Here is a 12,310-nt window from a genome sequence, read left to right on the forward strand (position 1 = left end):
AAAATCGACTTTAATAGCCAATAAAAGTCAAAAGAACATATAAGCGTGTCAATAACATTCCCAAATCCATAACTGTACTCAAAGAGTTCCTAAGATTCCGAAATTCCATTCCTCAGAACACCCGTCAGCTCCTAGTATCCTCTCTCGTCTTCCCCCACTTCGACTACGGTTCCTTGGTCTATGGATGGCTATCTGCAGGATTAAAGTTGAGACTCATGAATTGCTTTGTAAGATTTATCTTTGGGTTTCCAAGGTGCTCTCAGGTCTCCCGCTGGTATACAGAGTTGAAGTGGCTCTATCCAACCTCCCGAAGCCAATACTTCCTTGGTGTTTTCCTATTCCAAGTTCTAAAAAATCAAAAAAACCTCCCTATATCCTCGATCTACTCACTCTTCGTTCATCCATTCACTCATTAAACACTAGATCCCAACCGATTGATTTATATATACCCTCCTTTAGTAAATCTTTCCTCATACGCGCAACCTCCTTCTGGAATTCTCTTCCCATCTCCATTCGCCAGTCCTCATCCATTCTCTCCTTTGAACAACACCTATTCCTTCACTTATTGTATAACCAAACCTCTGCATCATTGTAATCCAATAACTAGGCATATATTGATTAACATTATAAACAGTAGTTAAGCCAATATCCCAATGTAATTTTACTTACTGGAAACTTGTGAATGCTTGCCAGACAAAAATCTTAATGTATGAACCATGTATTTATTCTTAGGGAACATATGTCCCAGAATAAAATTATTTTTTATTCATTCATTCATAAGCATGAGGATACCGATATTTGTTTGCTTCCTTTGTTTACCAATCATTTCTACAAATCTTGGATTTATATTTACGGATTTGCAACAAGTGGCCAACATATAGATCCAGTATTACCTATATTATTTGGGTCTGTAATTTATTGTTTAGGTTTTTTTTCGGCCGATTTTAACCTGGTATTGATAGAGTCGTCCTCGAAACAAATATGACCATAGGTGCCTTGTTGGATCAGTAACCCATGTTTATGAGGAATTATTGTTAAAATATGTATGTTTATATTTTCTGATGTTTGAAGTATTAGTTGAAAGGTTTTAACAGGTAAATACATTGTAAAAGTATCTTAAAATTCACTTTCAAGTAACCTAACTTTCAAACTTTTTCATGGGGCACTCACTTTGCCCCAAGTCGAGAGGGGAATGGTCCAATGTCCAGCTCAATAGTCAGTAGACAGGTATGGTTTAGGAACCACTGCTGTATATAGTGGTTGATTCAATAAAGATTGAAGTGATATATGTAAAAATTTTTAAGTTATGTTTTTTCTTAATACGAAAAGAGCTTCTTAGCAATAAATAAATCTAGAAGAAAGCAGTGTGGCAAGTGAAACTTTGGAATGTCATCTATTTCTGAGAGTCCGGAGCAGTACGGGGTATGCGTAGTGGCGTGTTTTTCCCTCCCAAACCGTATACTGCGCATGCTCTGAGCGTGCAGTTCTAGATAATCAGAACTCGTCATTGGAATGGACTTTAGGTTATTTAAATGGATGTTTTAAAACATCGATGTATTTTTGGCAATGTTTTGTTAGCATCGATATTTTAATATCGAACATTGGATATTTTAAAACATCATTATTTATTGTTGTCGATATTACATCCTTTCAACAACCACTTCTGAGTGTCCGGAACAGTACGGGGCATGCGTAGTGCGTGTTTTTCCCTCCCAAACCCTATATTGGTCATGCTCCTTGCAGTTCTGGATAATCAGTAGTCGTTGTTGGACCATACTTTATGTTACTGAAATAGATGTTCAAAAACATCAATGTATTTTTTACATCGATTAATAAGGTCTATTGACTTTGGTAATAATTACAATTCTCATCTGGGAAATTGAGTACCAACAGTCATCCAACCCAATTTCAGCCTTCGTTTCTCTTCTTCCGAAGAGCGAACTCCAAGCAATGCATTCTTATATTTGGAATCATTAATAATCGCAAGTCATCAACGATCATTTAAAATTTGAAGTGGAGGAGGTACTGAGAAAGTGGAGAGGTAGCTGTAAGCACTTTTTCCAGGGCTCATCCTCTGGCACGGCCGTTCCTAACTTACTATTGAATACGCCTTGTCGAGGGCCTTCTGTAAAGTGGATTACAGGCTGGAAAACCACCTAAGACCAGACAACCCCGACAGATGCATTCCTCTAGTTGACACAAATACACTTAACTTTCTAAGTGCCCCTCCACATAAAATTTTGAATGATCACATTTCAAAATTGTCTACGTAATCCATTAGTATTACACCAACTTTGCTATTACTATTATTCTAATTCACTGTGTTGGTATCTTATCAGCATATATGAATCAATTTCGGTGATTAGGTTTGCAATTTACAAAATTACACCAATGAGTAGTTTATAACAATAGTACATATAGAATTAAAATAAATCATAACTGTACATCACAAGGTGCTATATTCGTGTTTTAAGAAATAAAAATATTTAAATTGAGTAAGGTAACGGTTTTAAATTCTGTAGAAATTCAAAACAATTCATGGATCTCTTCTGAATGTTGTTTTTTCTGCATTTTGCAATCTCACAAAGTGTAAAAATATCTGAAAATATAAATATATATTATACTTGTGAATGCTGTATTTCCTAAAAAAAAATTTTTTTTTTTTTGAGCCAACTTACTTCTTCAAGTGATTTTTGTGAGATAGAATAGTCTTCAATCAAAGATGTCAGAATCATAGCTTCAAGAAGATTGAAAGCTTTAGATAAAGAGACGGTATCAACATTAACCTCAAATTTGGTTTGGCAACCATGGGTTGATATTTCTGTTGCGATGGGAAACATCATCAATATTCTTTTTTTAACTTCTTCCATGTTCTGAATTGGAGCTCGTACTGCTAAGTTATATCCTTGACCGTACCTAAATTTTGAAATATCTTTGAATTAAAAATGTAATGGTCTAGTGATTAATGACTTATTAAGTGACATCACATTTGATGATTTCTATCCTTATGAATTCGGTGGACATCATATTATTAAGGGGAAAGGTGTGAATACGTAAATTGAATCATGTCTTCAAAACAGCTATTACTTATTTCTAGGTTTAAAGTATTTTAAAAATCAGCCTTATAACAGGAGATGACATTTTCCTCTATCCATTTTTATAACTTACAATACAATATATAATCAAATACCCATAAGGTCTTTTCCAACACTAAAGGCAAACGCTTTTCGATTAAAAAGCAACTAAGTAAAAAAATGAATGGCTTTCCTAAGAGGTATTACATTATAGTTTGATTAGTTTTATAAAAACTTTGTGAAGGGAATTTATGTATTAACTGTTAATAAATTAAAAATAATAATATTCATATCTCTCAGCATAGGAAAAAAAAAATTAGAAAGAAACTTAGAAATTTTACTCTGAAGAAACTTTATGAAATCACTATCCTGCTAACAATGAAAGAAAAAAACTGGCTCGTAAGATAGGAGGAAGGTTACAGTACAATACTTCAAATACACATATATACTAAAATATTGTTGATTAATGTTTAGATTTTCTTTTGTATCTTTATTCATCATTACTAATGGATGACGATTTTGATATATTAGCTTTAGCTATTGAAAGTGTAGAGCAGGAAGCAGAACAGAGGGAAATTAAACCTTTAATTTCACCTTTGAGTAAAACTTCTAAGGATTCAAATATTAAAAATTCCTCCCAAGGAGCAAATGATAGTAAATCTCCGGAAGTGACCCCCAAAACAATAAAAGGTCGATCTTTTGTAGGGGTTGATTTGTGTTTTGAAGAAAATATACCAGTTGATGCTCAAGAAACAGTACTAGTGAAGCCTAGACAAAAGGATTTGTTTCCTGAAAAAAGTGTTGTCCATACAGGTGATACAGATTCTTCTGATGATGAAGGGAACAAGTATTTTGATGAGGTGAAATATGATTCATTTGGTAAGTTTGTAAAAAATAAATTGAAAAACACTGGGAACCAACTAACTTCTTATAAAAATTCTTCCTGGAAAAAGAATAAAACTGATTCTCTGTCTCCAGCAACCTCAGTTAAAGTAGCAGGGAAGGAAACCAAAGTTGATGTTAGTGCTGATCCTATATTTGGCATTCGAATCATAAATCCTGTTGTATCTTCACAAGTGATTAAAGAGAAAATGATAGGAAGAACACCTATTGGTTTTGCAAAAATCAAGTATCATGTTTCTTATGGAGACTTAAATAATGACTGGGTCATCGCTGCAGTAATTGTTAAAAAACTTCCACCCAGAGTTTCTCAAAATGGGAATAATTATAGTTCATGGATTATCAGTGATTTAAAGAGTGACCTTAAGACAGTTTTCCTATTTTTATTCGGTAGAGCACACCAAGAACTATGGAAAACATCTCCTGGTACTGTCTTAGCCATTTTAAATCCTTCAGTGTTGAAAAATGACAATGACAAGAAGTCCGAGTATGAAGCCAAGTTATCAATTAAGTCTCCTGATCAGGTTATGGTTTGGGGGAAGTCAAAAGATCTTGGACAGTGTAAAGTTACTAAGAAGAATGGTGAAATGTGTGGAACTTTTGTCAATTCTTACTTATGTGAAGTGTGTGTTTACCATGTCAAACAAGAATACAATAAATGTAATAGTAAAACTGGTCGCCCAGAATTCAGTTCATCAGGAAATGTGAATTTACGAAACAAGGTCCTAGGTAAAAATGAAGTTTTTTATGCTGGTAAAAGTTTTACATCAGTAAATCCCCCTTCAAGAGGAAATAAAAAAAATACTGCTCAGGATGTTTCAAGACTTCAAGGACTAGGTAGAACTATTGCAAAGGTTCCTGAAATTGTTAGTATTCCTAATTTACAACGGTCTAATGAAATACTGAAACTTTTACCATCAGTTAAAAACCCTTTAAATAGTACCAGGACATCTGATAAAAGCAGGCTTGACCAACTGAACACAAGTCACTCCAATAATGAGAGTGGTAAACATTTGAAACAGGATGAACTAGGAATGAAAAATCATACTAGTAAAAAATGTTCTGCAGAAAATGCTCCTAATAAGTCGAATTTATTTGTTCCCAAATTACCAACTCTTACTAATCCAGAAAAAGAATTTTCTTTAATAGAAAAGAGTAAATCTAGCGAAACTAGGCCAATAATTAGTCCCCTAACAGAGAAATCATCTGAAAAAATAATTCGGACTGCTAGAAAAAGCAAAGCTAATTTACAGAAACGATTTAATAGTTTGGTTGGTATGCAGTCTGAAATAAAAGAGGAAAACAATCATGGCTCTATTAAATGTAATACAATGAGTAACAGTACTGAAAAAAGAGTGCCAATTCAATCGAATAAAAATAGCAAGGGTGAAGAACCTAATATTTTGAAGGATTCAAGCAATGCAGGAGTACCATCCACTCCAAGAAGAATAGCTAATTCCTCAAAGAAAAGTTTGACAATAAATGATGAAAATAATGAATTTAGTGATCTACCTTCAGAAAAAACATTAAAAAATGATATTTCAACAAATAAAATAGAATCCCCAAGAACTTCGCTGAATGCTGGTTCTTATAATAGTCCCACTCCTAATTCAAAAATGTCCAGAGCTAAAATGAAGGCATTAATGTATGTTAAAGCGAATGGACCAATAAGTAAAGAAGATGCATCAAAAGCCAAAACTGAGGGAAAAACATCAGGTGTAAAACGCCCATATCCTTCAGAGGATGATGAAGAAAATAAAAAATCTGTACTATCAGAGCGTTTTATTCAACTTATGAATCAGAAATCACTTCATGAAGATTTAATAGAACTTAGAGAATACGAACAAGAGATGGAATATTTTGATAAAATGGAGAAAAAGGACCGGCTAGAAGAAAAAATGTTGAACACTTACAAGGTTGATTGTAAGGCTGTAAAGTGCCTAAAATGCAATTACTTGTGGTTTTCTGCTTCTGATGCATGCAAAGCAGAAGGACACCCCCTTAAAGTAATTGATGCAGTAAAACGATTCTTTAAGTGTGGTAATTGCGAAAATAGAACTGTTAGTTTGACGATCATACCTTTACTACCATGTAAAAAATGTTCAGGATCTAATTGGGTTAGAACTGCAATGATGAAAGAGAAAATTGCTAAGAATGACAGTTTAAGTATTCGAGGAGGAGAACAAAAATTTGTTAATTCTGTTATAACTAATGCTGGTTTGAATTTATTGGTGCCTGATTGATCAATATTTTTAGAACATTTAATATCATGGTTATGACAGCGACTATTATGTAACTTTATATATGTTTTTTTTTAATTTTAAGAACTGTTATAAATTATATTTATTGAAAGTGATATACAACACAGTATTTTTATTTAATAAATTTATATACAAAAATATGGCCTACTATTTTCTTTAAAAATAAATCCTTTTTCTAAATGTGGCAGATAACTAGCATATATGTAGGATTGTACCATCTCTAATACTGAGATATGGAAAATGTATTAATTTTACCTGTTTCAGAAATCATAATAACCTCACATTTTTGTCAAAAATTAATATTGTATGACGTTGGGCCATCAACACAATAATAATATTGGATATAAATAAAAATTAAGAATGATAATTTTTCCTTAAATAATTTATGAATAACTTTTCTATTATAATTTTAGTGATAAAACAAAAACTATTCTTTATTTGATACAATTAAATATTCCCTAGTTCTTATTATTTTATTTTTTTAGGCATCTATATTTTTTATCTTTACTATACTCAGTTTTTCTGTAATTATAATTTTTCTGGAAGAGTGTTAAATAAAAAAGTCATCATAAATCAAGTTTTAGATCACCTACTTTATTAAAAATTCAAACTAAACTATAAATGTGGATTATATAGTTTTCATTTTCTTATATCAGATCATGCAATTTACTGGTTTCATAATAATAAGTTTTATTTTGCTTAAACATTTAACCCAAAATGAAGTATAATATTTATTTAACAAAGTAAGGACTTATTCTGTTTGAAATTGTTCAAATAATATGAATATAATCCATAACCAAAATTAAAAGAGATATATATTTCCTGTAATAAAATAAAATAATTTCTATCATTCTAAATAATTTCTTACCCGTAATCAAGTATAAATGCTTCATTTCGTAGCTACAAATTTATAATCATTTATAACAATAAACTTAAGCTTTCAATGCATTATTTAAAATTACAGACAAAATGTAAAATCTGTGAAAAAATAGAAATTGATTTTCAAGAAGAAAATAATTTGAATACTCAAGTAAATTGTTGATGTTCCATTAACAATATTATCATTATCTTCAGCATGAATACAAACTTATTCTTCAAGTGCTGTGTACTTCCGAGACATCTAAACTGCCCATCAGCCATTATCGTCACTCTTGAACATAATGATTCGCATTCACTTATACTATGTGATGTTAAAACAACAGCACGGCCACTTGCGACACAATTTTTTATTCTAGACCAAAGGAATCTTCTCCCTTTGGGATCCATTCCACTAGTTGGTTCATCCTAAATAAAATTTAAATATTAAAAATTAGAAATGATAATTATAGTTATTTTTAATTGCGTACCTTTCCCATGATTCTAATTCAAAGCCTGATTTTAAGCAGATATCACTTCTAATATATATCATGTTAAGCCTTATTTATATACATGGTATTTCAGGGTTTTGTTCAAATTGATAATATAAATTAAGGACCTCAAAACAAGGAAAAATTCCCTCTGGAGGTTATCTGTTAACGATTTGTTTAGGAGATATTCATGTCTAAAGATTTCCATTGTTATAAATTATGTAGGTGATTATAAATACATTATTTTATGTTGTAACTACTTTATTAATGAAATATAAACATTAAAATTTATATTAAATGTTGTTCTAAGTGATTACCTAGACCATTAAGACTGGATAGGCATTTTTCTTCCATAGCAGCTGTGACTGAACAGCACTAGATATGTGTTGTTGTTTTTCGAAAAAAAATTAAGGTCATTTATTAAACCCCAAATTCCAGTGGTGTCAAATCTGGTGATCACGACAATAACACAAATCCAGTACCATTTAGCCACAGCTCCTGTGAAAGAATGATGCCGAGCCTGTCTTGATGATTAAGGTTATCATTTTAAAATAGATTTTAAAAAACATTTAATATGAATTTTAACATTTACATTTCATTAATAAAGTAGGTGGAACACATATTAATTAATTTATTAAGACCTCAATAATTCATAATGAAAATCTATATATATATGAATATCTCCAAATTCAAAGTGGTAAGGAACAAACCTTCATAGAGAACTTCATTCTTGTTTTGAGATACTTAATTCATATTTTCAGTTAGGATACTTAACCCTGTTATTAAGAAACTAAGCTAATTGTTCAATATCAGAATATTAATAAAATTATACCAGAAATACAAGACGAGTATTCCCAAGCATAGCAATAGCAGTCGAAAGTTTTCTCTTGTTTCCTCCTGATAAGTACTGAGTACAGACATTCTTGAACTTCAATAAATCAAACTTTTTCAATGATGCTTGCACAAGCTAAATTAGAATATAAGAATTTTAATAAATTAAGACAGGCAATAATATAAATAAAATGAGGTTTAAGTATCATAAAAATTATGTTCCCTACTTAAATTTATAGTATTGTAGGGACATGCTGAGACGAGCTTGGCTGAGGAAATTTTCATAATGAAGAAATACCTTCTGAAAAATAAATAAATAATAAAAACATAATAGCATTACCTCATTAACTTCTGAAGGTGGAATATTTCTTAAATGTGAATAGAATTCAAGATGTTCTTCAGGTGTCAGTCGGCTATGTAAAGCATCAAATTGAGGACAATATCCGATGAGTGATTTCACACAATGTAGTTTATTCCGTATGCTATGACCAAGGATAAGAGCATCTCCAAAAGTTATTGTGATGTCTCCAGTTAGCATCTGAAATAAATATCAACAATAAAAGGATGAACACGGTTTAATTCTCAAGGATGATTATTAATAAACATGATTTCAAAAATTTTAGGTAATAAATAAATTTTATTAGGTACATATATTAACATCAAAGATTTGTATTAATACATTATCTCAAGTACATTTCAATGTTAATGAAATAGAAAGAAAAAAAGAGCTTAAAGGAAGATTTACATAAAATTATTCTCACCTTAAAAGTTGTTGTTTTACCAGCACCGTTCAGGCCTAGTAATCCAAAACATTCTCCCTTCTTTACTCCTAGGCATATCTGGTTCACTGCCACTTGTTTATTCGCCGTATATATCTTTATTAAGTTACAAGAACATTCATAAGTAGTTTTTACCAATTTAAAGTTATAAATTAAAAAAAAAATTCAATATACCTTTGTTAAGCACTTCAAAACTAGGACGTCATTAATTTCAGAATTAAGTACTCTATTTCTTTCTGCAATTACATCATCATCATCCAGTAAAGGTGGGTCCAAGGTTACCTTTTGCACAATATTTTATACTCGATAAACAATGAAGGTGACATTTAAACTCATGAACAATATGTATGTACAGTATGCAATATGTAATATATAGCTTTTAATATACACAGATTTTAGAACAAGGATTTGCCTAAATAAATTTGAAACATAAGTTAAAAATAAAGGAGGTTAATTAATTAATGATGTATGGGAAGGACTTAAAAGGAAAGCTTTGGGAATAGAAATGGATAAGGAATTCCAAAGAAAGCTTAAATAATTTACAAATATTTGCTGATGGAAGAAACAAAAGGAAAGGAAAGGCTGTGATAGTGTTGTCCCGAGATCCTTAATTCCACAAAACAAGGTAAGACCAAGAATATAGGGAAGTTTTTTCTATTTTTCTTCTATATTGACTTAGCTCAGATTAATTTATTCATTGTCAGCACAACAGCAAAGTGGTTCTTGTCCAGTTCAACTCCTTTTTACTAGCTCTTACTATTGCAGCATGCCTGATGAACAGTCCTATTTTCTTATTTTCCCTTCGGCCTTCCATGATGCATAACATAATATGGTCTGCTGACTGTTCTCACCTCACCCATTCTGATTACATAGCCCAGTTATTCATTGCACTCTTATGTGCCGGGAAACAAAGATCATTATACAGTGTAAAAACCTCTTTATTTTTTATAAGTCAAAATGAACCGTTCTCTTCTACTGGTTTATAAATGTTGTTTAAGATCTTCCTTTTGAGTCTTTATGCAATGCAGGTGTCAATTGCATATGCCTAGGCGGGTCAGATGAGTTTTTAATTTAGTACGCCAGTAAGATATATCTGATCATGTAAAGAAAGTAAATTAAAGTAGATATGGATTTCAATAAGTCAAGCTTTTTAAAAAAGGACAAATTACATAAATTTAGTTGTGAAAAAGAAATAGATTTGTAGTTTGGTACTTGGAGAAATATAATAATTTCATATCATCTAAAATATAGATGAAATGAGAGCCCAAGATTTTTATGAAAGAATAGAAAAGGTACTTAAGAAACCTTAATGAAAATTCAGGATTGTTACATTCACATTTTAATTAAGGATACCAATAGCACCGTAATGAGTTAAACCATACACCATAAAATCTCAATCAAAAATATTATTTTAAAACAAAGTAAGATTCCAAATGTAATAAAAAGAGCAAAAGTATGTAGATAATAACGAATTAAAATTTTTAATAATTTAGAGAACATATTATTTTGAACAAAATCAGAGAAAAAATCATAATTCAATAAAATATTTAATAAAATAAAAATTACCGTCATTTCTGAAAAAAATCTATGATAATGACTTTTTTCAATTAGTAATACAAGAGAAAAAAACAATATTCCAGCAGCAAATAGTGATAAGAAATTTTTTCCAAGAAAGTCTACCGACAGTAAATCAGTCTCCAATTGTATCCCTACAATGAAAAAAAAAAGAAGAAAATTAAACATTAAAATAAAGGAACTAAAGTATTATCAAGCAATTCATGGTTACCGTATACTGATGATAGAGTGGTGATAACGACATGCATTTCTGCGATCTTTAGAATTCCTTCTCCCAAGCAAAAGTGTGGGAATAATACAAAAACATTCCTTAAAATACGTTCAATTTCTGTAAGATACTGAAAAATATATTATGTTGCAGCTTATATAACTCATCATAATTATTAATACATTTCTGTTCTGTTAAAAACATTTGAGCATTTATATAAATTATATGTGAAATAAATATCATATATAATAAATTATCTATGAAAATTATGATTATACCAAGTAAAATTACCTCATCATTAAAAACTTTTAAAACATAAGTAGATGCAGTTGTTGTTACACCTAAGACAATATTCAAACAGGCCAAAGAAACAAAGGCAGAGCTGGGAACATCAAAAATGAAGCTGGCAGGATACATTAATGGAATAACTGCCCACCTTAAGAAATTTTATAATTATTAGTAAAAATAACTCAGGAAAAATATAATTTATAATTAACAAATAATGTATTTATATAACATTATAATTATAAATATATAAATAATGTAATATTAAAGAAAACCTAACTTCATAACACTTTAATTTAGAACTGCAACAGGTACGTTTCTAAGAGAAGATGAAATGATTTTAATTCAGTGCAAAAACCACAACAATATGTTAAATTAAGTCTGTTAGCCTATCACTGGTTAATAATTAATAATTAAAATAACTGTTCAATACATGTAGGTAGGGTATATCTTGGTTTAGCAACAAGTTTTCTATAAAATATAAAATTTTGTCAAACAAGTTTGGGGCCAATTCGCTCTCTCATCATCAAATATCAATAAACAATACTTACCCATATAATATAAGCAGTAATGTTAGACCTGGCAAACTCTTAGGATTAGTGTATGCTTCAGCTTTAAATATCATCAGGGATAAAATGCAAAGGATGATTGAAAGAATATAGCAGGCCTGTAACATATAATAAGGCAGGGCTTAATTATTTTTTAATGCAATTTGTTAAACAAATTAATTTTTTTTTCATACAAAAAATAAGTTTCAGAAGGTAGATCTTATAAAAATTAATTTTTAAACACTATTTTAATACAATATTCAGAATAAATACCATATCCCAAGTTAATGCTTCAACCCAATATAGAACCCAATTAACACCAGACATGAATTGTAAGTGTTTTGAATTTGAAATTCTTTCTTCAATCAGATATATAACAAAAGATGCAGGAATGAAACTGAGTGCGAAAATAAGAGCAATAGAATGAAGAAGTGCTGAAGCTGCCTTATATCTGGAAGTAGAAAAAACACCTTTAATAGTTTATATTTAAAAAACACATACAT

At 30.4% G+C, this 12,310-nt stretch overlaps 2 protein-coding genes across 2 annotated transcripts in view; one reads left to right on the plus strand and one right to left on the minus strand.

Moving 5' to 3' along the window:
• Nucleotides 1-2,436: 2,436 nt before the first annotated feature.
• The window catches only part of LOC106692476 (phospholipid-transporting ATPase ABCA1), a gene marked incomplete in the record, with an annotated part of 39,500 nt that continues 29,626 nt past the window's right edge, over nucleotides 2,437-12,310 (minus strand). The window contains 12 exon segments of the mRNA XM_067045188.1: nucleotides 2,437-2,599; nucleotides 2,679-2,916; nucleotides 7,323-7,519; nucleotides 8,414-8,548; nucleotides 8,753-8,950; nucleotides 9,174-9,287; nucleotides 9,366-9,473; nucleotides 10,758-10,900; nucleotides 10,978-11,104; nucleotides 11,266-11,410; nucleotides 11,811-11,926; nucleotides 12,081-12,258. Of these exon segments, the coding sequence (XP_066901289.1) occupies nucleotides 2,537-2,599; nucleotides 2,679-2,916; nucleotides 7,323-7,519; nucleotides 8,414-8,548; nucleotides 8,753-8,950; nucleotides 9,174-9,287; nucleotides 9,366-9,473; nucleotides 10,758-10,900; nucleotides 10,978-11,104; nucleotides 11,266-11,410; nucleotides 11,811-11,926; nucleotides 12,081-12,258 (1,762 nt within the window).
• LOC106692492 (minichromosome maintenance 10 homolog) lies at nucleotides 3,140-6,362 on the plus strand. Its single transcript, XM_014438471.2, has one exon. The coding sequence runs from the start codon at nucleotides 3,581-3,583 to the stop codon at nucleotides 6,215-6,217; it is 2,637 nt and encodes an 878-aa protein (XP_014293957.1). The 5' UTR covers nucleotides 3,140-3,580; the 3' UTR covers nucleotides 6,218-6,362.

The sequence above is a fragment of the Halyomorpha halys genome, unplaced genomic scaffold, assembly GCF_000696795.3.
Source record: "Halyomorpha halys isolate HHAL.00 unplaced genomic scaffold, Hhal_1.1 Scaffold5.1, whole genome shotgun sequence".
Lineage (NCBI taxonomy): Eukaryota > Metazoa > Arthropoda > Insecta > Hemiptera > Pentatomidae > Halyomorpha > Halyomorpha halys.